The sequence below is a fragment of the Apodemus sylvaticus genome, chromosome 12 (genome assembly GCF_947179515.1).
Source record: "Apodemus sylvaticus chromosome 12, mApoSyl1.1, whole genome shotgun sequence".
NCBI classification, from domain to species: Eukaryota; Metazoa; Chordata; class Mammalia; order Rodentia; family Muridae; genus Apodemus; species Apodemus sylvaticus.
This window is the reverse complement of record NC_067483.1, coordinates 41,362,881-41,379,256: the sequence shown is the minus strand read 5'-3', so window position 1 is coordinate 41,379,256 and position 16,376 is coordinate 41,362,881. Positions and strand designations below refer to the sequence as shown.

The following is a 16,376-nucleotide window of genomic DNA, read 5'->3' as shown; positions in this document are numbered from 1 at the left end:
AGTGTTCTAAGGTCTTACTCTCTGGCTGTGAGTCTCTGTATTTTCTCCCATCTACTGCAGAAAGAAACTTCTCTGATGATGGGTGAGCAAGGCCCTGATGAAAGAATATAGCCGCACCAATTGGGGTCATCTCATCACTACATCCCCCCACCCCTTTTTGTAGACCATTATTATTTTATACCTTAGGTCCCTGTGTTATGCAGCCTCGGGTTCTTGGTTACCCAGGCAGTGTCAGGTATGGGTTCCATCTTGTGGTGTGAGCTTGAAGTTAAATCAGTTACTGGTTGGTTACTTTCATAAGCTTTGTGCCAGCATTGTCCTACCATATTTTGCAGGCAGTACACCACTGTAGAAAAATAGTTTGTGGCTGGCTTGGTGTTTATGTGTGTGTGTGTGTTTATTTTAGAGAGTGTACAGAATGTTTATGGACTAAAGACTCTGGAATGCAGGATGCAGACACTGTAGGCGCCAGCTTGGCATCTTCTCTTCAGTGAGCTGTGTAGGTGTTGTCAGCCAGCAGTGGGCCTTGCTATCAGTTTGTGGAGACCAACCTGTCTTGGCGCCAGCCTGGGTTGCCTGGAATCCCAGTCTCAGTACTGGAAACTTTTATGATAAGTGATAGCCAGTTGGGACTCTTGGTCCCCATTATTTGATGATTTCATTTAGATCACCTCCATATATGTATGTATTTTAGGAAGTTTCTACAGTATAAGGTTTTCATACTTCTCTCAAATGCCCCTTAAAATTAGCTGTCTCTTCCATAATCCTTCCCACAGCTCCCTTTCCCTTCCCATTCCAGCCCCACCCAGATCTATTCTATTTCCCTTTCCTAATAAAATCAATCTGCTCCCTCTATTCCACTGGTTCTCAACCCGTGGGCCACAACCTTTTGGGGTTCAGAACTCCTTTCATAGGAGTTGCCTATGACCATCAGAAAATACATATATTTACATTACAATTCATAAAAGTAGCAAAATTACAGTTATGAAGTAGCAACAATAGTAATTTTATGGTTGGAGGTCACCACAACATGAGGAACTGTATGAAAGGGTCCAAGCCCCAGGAAGGTTGAGAATGACTAATCTAGTCTCTCTATATCTCTGTGGTCCTGCAGAATGTAGCTTGGCTATCATTGACTTCACAACTGATATCCACATAGACACAAATACATATCATGTTTGTCTGAGTCTGAGGTACCTCCCTCAGTGATTTTTTTTCTTAGTTGCATTCATTTGCCTTCAAGTCATTCTTCTCTTAAGGGACATCTAGGTTGTTTCCAGTTTCTGGCTATATGTTCATGGTTGAGCAAGTGTGTCTGTGGTTGGAAGAAACTTTTCAGTTTCATGAGGTCCCATGTATATGTTGTTGGTCACAGTGCCTATGCTAATAGTGGTGTGTTCAGAGAATCTTTTCCTCTGCCCATGAGAGCGCCTTCGTGTTAAATACCTCTGCTCACTACTTTTGCTCTCCAGCTCCAGGCTGAACCCAGAATTCTTTTCACAGTGTTCTTAGGTCAGATTTGACCCATAAAATGGTAATCTGTTCCTTTTTGTCCCTGCACTGTGAACTTGTGAGGTGGCTTTTTACTGGGCTTTCTTTATCTCAGAGTTGAGTATTACATAGATGTTAGATCAGTTGTAGGATCTTCTCTGCCCTTCGGGTGGCAGCAGAGGCATGCATGTCAGTCGAACTCCTAGAATGTATGACATCAAAGAATAGTTTGTGTTTCAGAGGGGCACAGCTCCCATATGCCATTTTAACTGTTTTAATATAGGATGGCAAATAACTTCTAGCACATGAAAGCCCTTGTGAATTTCCTGGTACTTCTTCAGAGGACAGTGACAGATCCAGGGAAAAAGCTCTCTGGTTTGCAAGTAGGATGCATACTTTACCTCTCATCAAAGGCACCTGATGTCTTCCAGGCAAGCTTTGTAACTCTCTAGTCTGAGTGTCTCCGCTGGCTAGCTAGTTTGGATTAGGGTATATATAGATAGCATTACGTTCTAAAATTATGGGATCCTGAGTTATCAGTGACTGTCTAATGAACATCCATGTGCTCAGAACTCTAGGTATAGTAGAGAGGGGACATGCCATACCTTGTGCTCTCAGTAGTGAGGATCTCTAATATGCTCATTTTCTCCCTCAGTTCAGCACTGTGTTCCGGCAAATATATTAGGTTTTCAGACGAAGCAAGATGAATGATGGAGGATAGTATATTAATTAGAATAGGCTTCATGGAGGTAGAATTTGAGTCAGCATTTATATATATGAAAAGCTTAGACTAAAGGAACTAATGATTTTTATTTTTTGAAAGTTTATTATATGCCCCCATCTGCTTTTCCCCATTGTACTTGTTGAGAATCAGATAAGATAAAGAACTTTTGAGTAATCAGAATTAGTAATGATAAAAGTAGGAATTTAAAACCACATCTTCAGGACTCTGCTGCCATTCTTTGACCTCAGCAGGACCACACAAAGGTATCGCAGAGGTTAGCCTGAGCTGGAGCATTCTATACCAAGAGCTTGTTGCCGGTGTGAGCACCATGGCTCTCCTGATGTCTGTAAAAGGACCAACACTACACAGAAATGAGTCATTTTGGAAAACACAGCAAATGGAGACCTTCTATTTTCTTTCAAATCTGATGGGAAATACAAGGCCTCAGAAAATCAGAAGAGAAGTTGCCTTGTACAGTATTGGGTCAGGATGCCTGCCAAAAGAGTTTTATCTTTGGCAGAGTTCTGGAACATTGGGTAAGATAGTTCTTTTTATGAAGTATTTACAAATAGGGCTCAGCTGAGAGCAAGGTACCTGGACGATAGTTCCTGCTTCTTGTTTAAATAACAATATTTCTTCCTCAGGGTCTCAAGGTAACTCTGGGCAGGGTATCGCCTCTTTGATTTATTTCCTCTTAGGAAACCCCAGTCTCCTAACCTGAGGCTGGTGGGATGGAGGGCTGATTCAGGGTCCCCGTGCACTGGTGATGAAAATGGCCCACTGATCACTGGCACGGACGTAAAATGTAGCCCATGTGTCCTTCAAGTGTCCTTCAGGAGCCAGCGTCTGTTATAATGCAGTCAGCTGTGTTCAACTCGTGGGACACATGATTCATTAAGAATGGGAAGTAAACCCCAGTTTAGCTGTTCGCTGACAGATGTGCTCTGGACAGACAGGATTCTTCCTGGGCAGGCGCGGCTCTTCCCACACTGTGCTCTGATGCCCCCAGCTTCACCCTGCTTAGCTGCATGCTGCTCTTGGAAAAGCCCTCCCAGTTCACGCTGTTTACTCCTGGCTTCTTACTCACCCCAGCCTACTAAAATAGAAATTCTTCTCCACCTGCCAACCAGGGACATTGCTTTGCCAAAGGCCATGCCATCTCCCCATCCCCTCATATCTGCTCTTTACTCTTGCAACCCCCCCCCCAAAGAAAACACACACACACACACACACACAGCATTGAAAAATATCTCATCATGGAAGCTGGAGTGTGCCACAGTGTGCCCCGTAGTGTATCCCTCTGTCTACACATCTTTACTTGGAAATGGTTCGAGGTTTCTGGCATCTCTGACACCATCAATATTGGATCCTCAGGCTAATCAGGGGTGCTGCATAAGGGGAACCCAGGTTACCTCAAGAACATTACTGAGCAATGGCATCAAGAGCCAGCTCCATTGTGCTGGCCCTCAAGGTGCCCAGTTTCCCAAGTGCTGTGTCCTGTGAGGGGTGGGGCCAGCTCCTGTGCTCACAACCCCCGGGGCTAGGGCTGGGGGTGGGGCTGGCTCACTCTTGGCATTCACCATCAGGGCCAGCTGCATTGTATTGCCCAGGTGCCTGCTCTCCCAAGTGCTGCAGCCACTGTGGGGGCAAGACTAGCTCTGCTATCATAGCCTCGGGGCCAACTCTACTAACTACTACACATGAGGGAGGAGGGCAGGAACCCCCCTGCACCCATGCCACATCACCACAGATGAGAGGGAGGGCCAGCTCACTTGCTCTCATGACCCCAGAGCCAGCTCTCCCAACTGGCACAGGTGGTGAGGGGTGAGGAGGGGACAGGGTCACCCCCCAACCCACACTACCTTATGACACGGCCAGCTCTCCCTTGCTCTTGCCTTCGAGGCTGGCTCACCCATAACCCCTCGACCAGGGCCAAAACTACTGTGCTGCTTAGGCAAGGTGAAGTGCCTGCTCTCCCAAGTGCTACAAAAGGTTCACTACTGTTTTTAAAAATCGTTCCGCCATAACCTCTGAGGCACTGTTCTCTCGTGGCTCCCTTTGTGGTTCTGCAGTTTCTTCCTTGTGTTGTCTCGGTTTTGCAGCAGCAAATGTCTGCCCTGCTCTTCCCAGGGTTCTTGCCTCTTTAGCAGATCTACTCCAGCTGTCTCCTCTGTCGTGTTCTGTCCTGGATCTCTCGGTGCTCTTCATACTGCATAGAAGGCTAAGGGAAGTGCTCTGCTCTCTGCCTGACGTTCTACAGAAGGGCATGTGTGTGGCTGTTCTCCTGCCCCTTAGCACACCACCCTTACGTCATCTGTTTCAAGTATCATTATGGATTTTCCTTTTAGGGTTCTCAAGTCCCCTTAAGAAAAAGCCTAGAGACAAACTAGACTAAACTATTCTACCTTCTGGACTTTAAAACAGAGAAAGTCTTTTCTTATGTATTAAAGAAAAAAAGCCCTCCTGCCTCTTATATGTGCTACCAAATTGAGAAATTCAGACATCAAACTAGAAGAGTTTGCTGGTAGAGAGTCTGTCTTAGTTAGGGGTTTACTGCTGTGAACAGACACCATGACCAATGTAAGTCTTATAAAGAACAACATTTAATTAGGGTGGCTTACAGGTTCAGAGGTTCAGTCCATTATCATCAAGGCAGGGACATGGCAGTGTCCAGGCAGGCGTGGTGCAGAGGAGCTGAGAGTTCTACATCTTCATCTGAAGGCTGCTAGCAGAATACTGCCTTCCAGGCAGCTAGGGTGAGGGCCTTAAAGCCCATACCCACAGTGGCACACCCATTCCATACACACAAGGCCACATTTCCTAATAGTGCCACTCCCTGGGCCAAGCATGTTCAAACCATCACAAGCCAAAGCAAACACCAGAGCCCTTTCCTCCTTCGCTCACGTCCCCTGTGAGCAAGTCCTCAAGGATCCTATTCCTTAAGGATCCTCCGGTTTCTATCTGGGGATGCAACCTAATGGTGGAGTCTCTGCTTGGCATGTACAAGGCCCTGAGTTTGATCCCCGAACATCTAAAACCAGAACTCCTCCCATTTTCCACTCTTCTTCATCTGTAGTGCTCTGTTAACTCAGGCCCTGCCATTGAGCCTGTGGCTTTCGTATCCCTCACTTCCCCTCCCCCCAAGGCTGTGCTCCACACCAGATCACTGGCTCCTACTCAGACCTGAGACTGTGCCCCATGAAATATGCCTCCCTTCCCCCAGGAAGCCTCTTAACTCCTTAACTCTTCTGCAGCGTTTCATTCCTTAGCCCCTTAAAGAGTATCAGGTTTTCTCTCCATAAGAATCTTTGGCATTTTTCTTCTTAACTACTGATTATCACTGTACATCTTCCCACAAGATTCTGTTCAAGATCAAGCCTTCTTCATTTTTATATATAGTATCCAAGGTAGATAAATAGTAAGATGGGAAAATGACCAGAATGAATGAAAAGGAGAATGAATGAACCAACACACCAGCTAAACTAAGAAGTGGTAAGTTAGCAAATGAATAGGAATTTAACATAAGGCTCGTAACTGTGAGTCATAACCCAGTTCCATTTTTCACGCATAACCTTAATTCAGTTCACTAATTATTTGGAGTGCCTGATAGAGTAGGCAGGATGCTATCTGCTAATGCTGTAACGACAAAGAAAAATGCCCACATTCTTAGGACTTCAGCGGGGAGGTTAGCATTGGATGGATAGGATGTTTTCTCTGCTATTGGACACAGATGCGCTCTCTGTCTCTCTCTTTCTCTCTCTGTGTCTCTGTCTTTGTCTCTGTCTCTGTCTCTCTGTCTCTGTCTCTCTCTCACACACATACACACACACACACACACACAGAGTACTAATGACACTACTGCTGTATGTGCCCTTGTCCGTGTATAAATATGCAAGGGTTTATCCTGGGTCTTTCCAATGGGAAATCTGAGTCTAGTGGGTGAGTGCATACTTCTCTCTTGTTTACCACTGAGCTACATTTGAAATATTACTTTGTTTTTCTTTTTTTACCTATCAAAAAAAGATAAAAGTAGCTTTCCCTTGGTTTAAACTCTGATTTCCTTGCTGCTAGTGAAACACTTTTCTCTTTTGTTTGTGGGCTTTTCTAGTTTTCTGTTTCTTTAATTTTCCTGATAGTCTGTTTTGCTGATCTGATGTCATTGTCTTGCGGTTGTCTGTCTTTTGTAAGGTCAGGTGTCTTTTGTTGTGTGTCTTCTCTTGTGATGGTTATGGTTTTTATTCTGTAGTTACTCCCATTGTCTGTTTGTCATCCTTCCTATTAAGATTTGAGTTTTTTCTATGTATATATGTCGACTTTCTTACTTTAGACAGCAAACAGTGATGGTACCCTACTCTACTGTGCATTAGGTGATGAACACTGGAGACAGTTGGTCAGGTCTCGACGGTGTAGCCTGTGGCGTGCAGCAGAGCAGCATGCACTGGCCTTGTTGGCACGTGAACCTATCATTCTTGGCATCAGTAACACCTGCTGTGACCAGTGAACTAATTGTAAAGTGACCTACATAAGTAAAGCACTGTCATTTGTGAAAGTGGCTTTGGCTCTGAACTCTGACGTGGTTTTTCTTGAGCAAATGTTCAGAGTGGGGAGAACTCGAGTACACTCTGCTGATTGGAGGCAGGTCACAAACACAGTACAGCAAAGAGTCCTCTGAGCCATAGTTTTGTGCTGTAGAGCATGGGGACTAGAATAAGGCAGCTGTGAGAGGCCGGGCTTTGTAGGCCATGCAGGTACCGTTGTGTGTACTCGTCTGCAGCCCAGCACGGCAGCAGTGGGTGCATAGCCCCTGCCTCGAGAGTCATCAGCAACTGTGTGAGCCCTGTTGGGGACACATAACTCAAAGATGTATCGCCTGGTCCTTCTCTCCAGGAATGTGTAGTACTCAGGCTGAAGACTCCACACCACTGACATTGAGGGCCAGATAACTGCAAAATTGTCCCTGATAGTGCCAGTCTAGAAGATTCAGAAATTATTACACACACACACACATACACACACACACACACGCACGCACGCACGCACGCACGCACGCACACCCATGTTCTCTCTCTGCCTGTGTCTCTCTTTGGTCACTGAGGCGATAGCATGGCTTCCTTGCTTGAACGTCAGCTCTGATATCAGTGCTGACTCGAGTGCACAGTGGCACGTAACACTTTGGACTCAGTCCCACTAAACTGAAATCAGACCAGACCTTAATATACGACGTACACTAGTGGGCTGGTTGGCTATTTGTCAGTCTGACAAGACCTGGACATGTCTGGGGGAAAGGAACCTCAACCAAAGAATTGCTCCCACCGGAAAGGCTTAGAGACATGTCTGTGGGGAGTTTTTCTGATAGCTAATGATTGAGGAGGGCCTGACCCATGGAAGACAGTGCCACCCCCAGGCAGGTGACCCTGTGTTATGTGTGATGCCTAGGAACAAGCTGGGAAGCGCCATTCCTCTGTGGGCTTGGCTTTGGTTCCTGCTTGCAGGCTTCTGCCTTGAGTTCAGATTGGCTTCCCTAGATGGTAGACTGTACCCTGTAAGCTAGGTAAGCCCTTTCCTCCCAGAAGTTGCTTAGATGTAGAAATCTCCCTGCTCCTTAGGTAGTCCTCAGCCTGAGCGGTGCTTACAGCTTCCTTCTCTCCGGCTTAGCCCTTTATACAGAGATGAAAGTCGTCTTCGTGTCCCTGTCATGTGTTCTTCTTTAGCTGTCTCTTTTCCTCTCTTGGTATGCAGCAGCTGGCTGGGCCCCAGCCTCCAGTGAGGCAGTATTTACAGCTCACTTGGGTGGATGCCACAGCTAGAGTAGCCCAAGGGCAGATGAAATAGCCAGAACGGAGTGCTGCGCCTCTCCACTCCTCTCCTGTCACGTAAAGAAGAACTCCCCTTCTCCCTCTGTCAGATGGCAAGGAGTATTGATTGACTTGGTACAGTATATAAAATATGCATCTAATGGAATGGTATTTTGGGAACTATTAGTAGCACTGGCTTGCTGAGCCCCGGGATTTTACCCTCCTCCCCTTCCTTTTCCCCCTTCCTAGGAACAGCTTCTTAGCAAATTACAAACGCTCTGCCTCTGGCTTGCTGGGTAGCAGTGGCAGTGCAGGCTTACTCTAGTTTCCAAGGGAGACGGGTGCTGAGGCTGCAGCGTTTCCCAGCAGCCACTTACCTTTCTTGCTGTTCTTCTCCATGCATGTCTTGACCTTCATTCTGCTATGCAGGCCTGCACAAGAAGGTAACTGTTTTCTTGGAGTTCTCTGTGTAGAGGGGGGCAAAGGGAAAGCAGGGTGGTATGGGTAAAGGCATACAGATATAGAGACTATAAATGCTGGAATTAGAAAAAAGGGGGCTCTGAGGTGCTCTGGTCTCTGAACATCTTCCTGTTTGCTGTACCATAAATACCCTGAAGATGGGAGCCCTGGCACCAGCTCATAAAATTTAAGATTACTGTATAAAAGCATAAGGTTATAGTAATATGTCCTATGGGAAGCACAGAAGAAAAATGAAAACGTGGAGAAGAAAATGTAATCAATTGTTCTCAAACAATCTATCTTTATGAATTCTGTTCAGTGTGCATTTTACACATTTAAGGAGAGAGCTGAGATTGTGTCTCTTCAGAATATTCCCAGCCCTCCAGAGCTGTGCTTCCCAGTGTCACAGTCAGTATTCTTGTATTGCTGTTTAAAATTTAATGACAAAGTTAAAAAGGATGTCCTCTGTTGCACTGGCCACATTTAAAATGTGGCTGCTGGTTTCTATATAAGGGTGACTATTGGACGCTTCCATTATTATACAAAGTTCCATCTAAGGAACTAAAGACCCGTAGAAACCCATAGAAACATGGGAAGCTTAGTACAATCAAAGTTCTGTATCACAAGTTCTCAATCTATGGATTCTACCATAGAGTTGAAAATATGCAGGAGAAAAAATAGACTTGTTCTTAACATGTACAGGCAATTGTCTCTCGTCATTCCTCAGCTAACCTGGTCTGATGGCCAGGTACACAGCGCTTACATTGTACTACACAGTGGAAGTAAGCTAGAGATGATTTCAGGTATATATTTAAAGAGAATGTATAACAAATCTGCCAATCCTGTGTGATTTTATATGTGACTTGAGCATGGCTTTGGGTACTTGGGGGTGGGGCGTCCTGGAACCAAGCCCCCTGGAATACTTAAAGATGACTCCTTTGGCCAGACCAATGAATAGGCTTTTAGCGAGAAGATGAGTCGCCTATTTTCCACAATCAATCAGAATAAATATGGATTCATTATGGTTAAAGCTGACTGAAGTCTTAGAAAACACTTTGCCATCTTCTTTATTCTGTGACTAAGTGACTAAGTGGTAGAAGAACTCAGCACTTTTTTTCTCCTGGTCTACAGTTAACCTCCCTAGCCTCTCGTGCCATTCTGCATCTGACGGTAGAGTCAGTGCTCTCCAAAGGAGAGTTCAGTCTCGCATGCTCTTTGACTGTCAAGGTTCTTTCACAGCAGCCTTATAAGGGGTTGATGGCTACTTCTGTAAACGTGAAAGCCATCCTGTACCATTAGACAGTTGAGTAACACCGACATTGCTGGGATGCAGAGGAAGCGGTCGGCACAGCTCAGTCTACTCAGTCCTCCGGCTGACAGGTTTGCATGTAGCTGGCATCCAGGTAGCTGAAATGCCACGATGCTTTGTCAAAGAAACAAATGTTTCATTGTGGAATAATTAAGGAAAGTTCTGGATGCAGGAGAGCATCGTGGTGATGTCTTTGGCGAATGAATAACCTGGTGATCTTGGCTGTTTTTATGTTCCCTTGGGCCTTGGCTGTCTCATCCACAAAGCAGGGATAATTTTATCATCTCTATCCTGAATCTTAGAACTAGATCAATTTTTAAGTCCTATAGGCATTGGTCTACAAAAATCCTACTAAGCAGGCAGTAGTGGCACACATCTTTAGGGTTCAGGGTTAGGTATGTGTGCACAGGAATATTTGCATTCCTGCATTCGTACACATGAATGTGTGAATGCGCAAGCACACACAGGAGAATGATGAAGACACTTGATATCCACCTTTAATCTCCATGTGAACATTAGTACACACAAACCTTAGCCGGATTCCTCTGAGAGGAAGCTTTAGGTTATTTGGTGAGTGGTGTGTAAAGAAGCTTGCTAACCAGTAACTCCCCGGAGCGGGGAGACAGCAGGAACAAAGCATGGACACCTTCTATCACTGCCTCTCGTTAGCATGGCCCGCAGCTCCCTGTCACAAAGGCAAGGCAAGGAACGAGACAAGAGGGAAGAAACAAAATGCAGTTCTCTTTTTACAGATGGCACACTCTATGGGTGGTGGCACATTTACAAATATCCGGAATGCCGTAACAGCATTCACAGAGGGCACGTAGCTTTCTGGTCATTTCGACCTTTACCGCCCTTTATTCTCAGCATGCAGGAATCCCTTCAGGATGTGGATCTCCTTCTCCTTCCTCTCTTTCTAGGTCTTATCTGACTCCAGTACGGGATGAGGAGGCAGAGTCCTTACGGAAAGCGCGCTCCAGACAAGCTCGGCAGACTCGAAGGTCTACTCAGGTAAGCGTGTCCCTGACCCTGCTCCACTCCAGTGTTCTTTCCTCTTTCTCCTCCCCAGCAGAAGTACGTAGCAAACATACTAAAATGAATGCTTTTACCCCAGCCACTGTGATGCCATCACAGTTGTCACCACGTCTAGGGGTATACTGTGTGGAGTCTAATACGTTTATGGCCCCCTCTACTCGTGCTCACCCCCATTCCTCCCGGCTCATTCCAGCTTTGCGTAAGAACTTTTGAGAAGCCTTGTGGCCCTCCACACATGGAGAACCTCTAACTGACAGCAGTTCAAAGAGTTAAACATAGACTTTCCATTTGACCCAACACACACAGACTACTCTTAGATAAATAAATGAAAACATATATTCACATATAAACTTGTATAGAGAATGATATAACAGCATTATTCAAAATAGCCAAAGTACAACTAATCCAGTAATGTACTTCATAATAAGAATGAACAGAATGTGCCATGCCCATACAGGGAAATTTTATTTGGAATTAAAATTGAATGTTATAGGAGCTGGAAATAATGCTTTGGCAGTTAGCACTTGCTGCTCTTGCAAAGGATCAGGTTCAGTTCCCAATGCTCATATCAGGAAGCTTACAACAGCCTGTATCTCCACATCCAGGGGATCCAGCAGCCTTGTCTGGCCTCCTGTGGGCATCTGCATACACATACATAAATCCACACACAGAAATACACATGAATAAACAAAATTAAAGTGGTGTTACAGCACAGATGAACTTTGAGAAAACATTTCAAGTAAAACAACCCGGGCACAAAGAGCTCATTTGTTAGTAGTCCATTATGTGGTGTGTCCAAAATGACATAGCCAGGGAGAGGTAGAGAAAGTGGGGGAGGGGGAGAGGGACAGAGGGAGGGATGGACAGACAGATGGCTAATGCTTGGGGTTCAGGGAAGAAGAGCGGGAAGAGACTTGCTACTGGCTGTGGCTTCTTTCGGAGCTGATGAAAATGTCCTGAGTTGAGAGCAGTGGCAGTGGGAAAGCTCAGAGCACCCTAGGAACCAGCGGATCACCAACAGTAAAGGGCAGAGTTTTCCGATACGTGAGTTATATTTCAGTTAGAAGAAAGGCCTGTTACAGGAGCCGTGAGAGCGGTTTAAGGAAGAATGTGATGTGGCAGACACTATTTGCAGAGGCTGGCATATAGGTAGAAGATGGTTGCTAAGCCAGGAAACCAGAAGACTAGTTAGGACACAGTTCAGAGTCGTCCCAGCAGAGTGGCAAGGGCAGGGCCTCAGGCTGTACGGCCTTGAGCGTGGAGGAAAGGCCGCGAGAAGGGCACTGAAGGAAGTTGAGAGAGCAAGGAAGCAGAATGAAGAGAAAACCAGAGGTAGCAGGGGCATCGCAGATGAACGAGAAACCGGTGTGGCAGAAAGGAGCGGTCTTTAATTTTCTATTTAGGTGGTGCGGAAGTCAGGAGAGAGTGCTGATGACTGCGAAAGGGACAGCATACAATACAGTTACCAAAGATGATCTGTCTTTCCTGGCCTCCCTGGATGCAGCTGTTTCTGTTCTTCCCATAGTATCCATCCTCCATGCAGCCCAGGACTGTTTGTTGTTTTTCTTTTATTCTAGTACATACGAAAACTTGGCCATTTCCACGGTTTTAAGTTTACGTTCAGCATCATTAAGTAACTCCCATCAGCACTGCCCATCTCCAGAATGTTCTTCGTCATAAAGCTTTCTATTCATTATGCAATCACTCCATGCAAAACAAGCAGTCTTCCGTTTTCTCTCTCTCTCTCTGAGTTTAACTGCTTTATGAATCATATAAATGAAATTGTACGGCATGTGTCTTGCCCGTTTGGCTCATTTAATATAACGTAGTGCTAGGTTCATTCACGTTGCCCATGTGGCATCGATTTTATTTCTTTTTTTTTTTCTTTTTTTTCTTTCTTTTTTTTTTTTTTTCCGAGACAGGGTTTCTCTGTGTAGCCCTAGCCGTTCTGGAACTTACTCTGTAGTCCAGGCTGGCCTTGAATTCAGAAATTTACCTGCCTCTGCCTCCCAGAGTGCTGGGATTACAAGGGTGCACCACCACCGGCTGGCGATTTTATTTCTTACGTCTGTATGTATATGCCACAATTTATCATTCACTTTCTAGTAGACTCATGGCTCCTGCAATAAGCCATCATGTAAATGACTATCCACATGTCTCCAGACCCTGCTTCCAGTCCTTTGTGAATATACAAATAATATATGTGTGTGTGTGTGTGCGCTGGCTTGTATGATAATCCTATTTTTAATACTGAGGATGTACTGTTCTCATGATAGCTGCCCTGCTTTCCACTCCTGTCAGCATCCACAAATATCCCCATTTCTCTAGATCTTTCTCAATATTTGTATTATAATTTGGAGGATTTTTAATATAATAGCCACTCTAGTAAATGTGAAGTAGAAGACTGTAATTATTTTTACATTTAAATTTTTTTATGGGGAATCACACGTGGAGTCCAGAGGACAGCTTGTGAGAATCAGTTCTTTCCTTCTACCATGTGGGTCCCATGTGTCAAACTCAGGCCCTCAGGCTTTAAATAGCCTACTGACTATATCTCTACTATCATCTTCTCCTTCAGTTACAGTAGATAAATAATCAGGATATGTATGCATATATATTGATTATATCAATGGGTGAGAAATAATAGTCTGGCATATAGACTATTCTTATATGGTTTTAAATTTTTTATGAAGAGACAGGAAAACATATCTGGAGAATGACATATAATTAAAGTGGAAGGGCAGAGGCGCACAAGTGTCTGGTAAGGAGAGCGGACCTGGTGGGCACGCGGGAGACCCCAGCCTTTGGGAGGTAGAGGGAGTAAGAACAGGAGCTGAAGGCCAGGCTCAGCTACACAGTGGTGTAGAGGCCAGCCTGGGCTACATAGGAAGGGAGGGAGGGAGGACGGGAGAGAGGGAGAGGAAAGAGAAAGAAAGACATTTTGTAGAAGAGGACTCTGGAAAGGGAGCCAAGGTCCACATCAGAACTAGGAAGGCTCTTTAGACTCTTCAGAATGTGTATATGACCTTTGAAAATATTTTGTCAGGTTCTTAAAGGGACACAGGGTCCACAGAAGAAAAATTATCCGGAAAGTAAGGCTCCAGTTCTTTACTGTGGCAGATGGCCCAGGCCCTGCCCGCTTCCCTGGGTCTCACTGCCCGCAGTCTCCTCCCTCTCCCTCACCTTTGCTAAACTGCTGAAGGGCCCCACACCATCCCCACCTCCTGTTTGAGTCTTTGGACAGGCCCTTTAGCCACAGTGCCTTTTGCCCCTGACACCCTTCCAAGGAAGCACTTGTTGAGGTCAGGGGAGAACACTTCATGTGTTAGCCGTTGTCTTCTGGAACTGAGGCACGTCTCTCACTCACTTCTGATCGTAGCAGTGAACTTGCTGTGCATGCACTTGTCTGTGCTCCGCACCTCCCCGTCGGTGTGCTTGCCTGGGTTCTGTGGGTCCAGACCCTGGTCCTCTCACTCACTTATCCCCAAGCCGTCTCCTCGCGTCCCGGGGTTTCTATGTTAATGTGGACACAGTACCTTATGATCATCTTCTTTTTTCATGTAATTTCTGGTAGATGAGACACGTCTTGAAAAGGGTGCTGGTGAACTAGGTCAACAGTTAAGAGCACTTACTGCCCTTGCAGAGGGCCCAGGTTCAGTTTCCAGTGTCTACACAGTGGCTTACAACCACCTGGAACTTAGTTCCAGAAGCTCCACACCCTTTCTGGCTTCTTCATAGGTCTCCGCCATGCACACAGCATCCATCAACTCTGGCAGGCTCACGTATACCCATAACTACAAATAAATCTTTGAAGAAAGTTTCTTGAAAAGAATTACTTGACTTGCCTCTGTAGTTTAATTGCTTAAAGACATCAGTTATTTAAACGAGTGAACAAAATTATGAATTAGTTATTTTTTCAAAGGCAGCTATGAAACTAGAGAGGGAGTCCTTCAGTAAGGGTGCTTTCTGGTCGAGCAGAGGACCCCACATTGTCAGGTGACTCACAACCATCTGTCACTCCAGCTTCAGGGGATCCAGCATCCTCTGCGAGCAATATGCTTGTATACATATAATTTTATAAAGTGAAAAGGATACTATGGGTTTAGTAGTTAGTGCCTGCCTTCTGGCTTTGGGACATGGCCTGCTCCAAGGCTCTAAAAACGTACCCACTCTACTGTAATAATCCCACTCTCTCCTTAGTGCCATCCTGCCCAGGTCTACCACTTAGCTTTGCCTCTGTCATGCTGCTCCAATGATCCCAAGGGGAACAGTAATTGTTCACACATCTCTGTTTGATTCCTAGAATTACTCAGGAAATGACAGTAGAGAAAAAAAAACAATATAGCATTTCAGAAAGCTTTGTTGTTTTTGCCTAGCTATGAATTTTCACCTTCTTGAACCAGGTTTTAAAAGTTTGGTTTTTCCAGTATTTACTGCTCAGAGAATAAGAAGGTAATAACCATTTGATCTCAGGAGAGGGTAAAGTGCACTCAAATAACTGGGCACAGTGTGGTATGGACCGCATAGTCTGTAACAGTGGATATCACTGTTGACCTGTTTTTGGAAGACCAACTTAGGAAATCTGAAGTATTAGTTTAGAGTATACGCAGATTAGGGCTGAGTTCTCTGCACACCATGGTGCTTATTTTAAGCGTATGTTGCTAGAAATGGCCTTCTGTTGGGAGATTCATTTGGGTTGTTTTGGAGGCAGTTTCGCTGTGTGATTGTCTTTACCACTTGATATTTCCCCAGGGTGTTACCCTAACAGACCTCCAAGAAGCAGAAAAGACTTTCAGCCGATCGAGGGCAGAGAGACAAACTCAGGAACAACCTGGTGAGAAGCTTGAAGATCCTGGTGGGCTCGAAGGGAGCGCCAAGAATCCGGAGCCGTCGGCAGCCCCCACAAAGGAAGCTGGTGAGGGCCGTTACCCATGGGGCAGAAGTCTGGGTGAAGAGGTGAGCTCTTTTTGCTAGCATGCTCTGCCCACAAGCACAATAATTTGGCGAACCTTCATCGGTGGTGATGTGCATATTACTCTACCTTGAAGTGAGCAATTCCTGAAAGACACTGGTGTTTATAGCTGTCTTTGGTGCAGACCTATTTGGCTGAAAACCCCCAAAGGGTTTCAGTTCTTTAAGTGATCAGTTTTCTCCTCAGAGTTAACTAATGCTTTCGAGTGAATGCCTTTCTAGTCTTTAAAGAGAGGATATAGTATAAGAAGATACAAATTGAGAGCTAAGTGTTCTTATGCCAGACACTGTTTCAAGCCTTGAAAATATATTAATTGGTGTATCCTCAGGAGACCCCTCTAAGATTGACATTAGCATTCCTGTTTTATAAACGAGGGAATTGAGTCCCACAGGCCAAGTAACTTACCTTACACGCAGCTCACCTCTGCACATGGAGTGGCCGGCCATGGAGTGGAATACATGCAGTCCGACCATGCAGCTTGTCCCACACTGCTGTGCAGCTTCCTAGGCTCCTGAGAGTCGCCATCTGTGTGGACATGTGTCTAGTGACGGGGACATTTGCAGAGAGGGCCAAGGGTATTATTAGGGCAAA

The 16,376-nt window shown here is 45.4% G+C and overlaps 1 protein-coding gene across 3 annotated transcripts in view; it reads left to right on the top strand.

Moving 5' to 3' along the window:
* Ppp1r12b (protein phosphatase 1 regulatory subunit 12B) overlaps positions 1-16,376 on the top strand; it is a 199,177-nt gene that overhangs the window by 97,063 nt on the left and 85,738 nt on the right. For all 3 annotated transcript variants that reach the window (XM_052201269.1, XM_052201273.1, XM_052201274.1), the window contains 2 exons: positions 10,699-10,789; positions 15,566-15,769. In XM_052201269.1, coding sequence (XP_052057229.1) covers positions 10,699-10,789; positions 15,566-15,769 — 295 coding nt within the window. The remainder of the gene's footprint in view (positions 1-10,698; positions 10,790-15,565; positions 15,770-16,376) is intronic.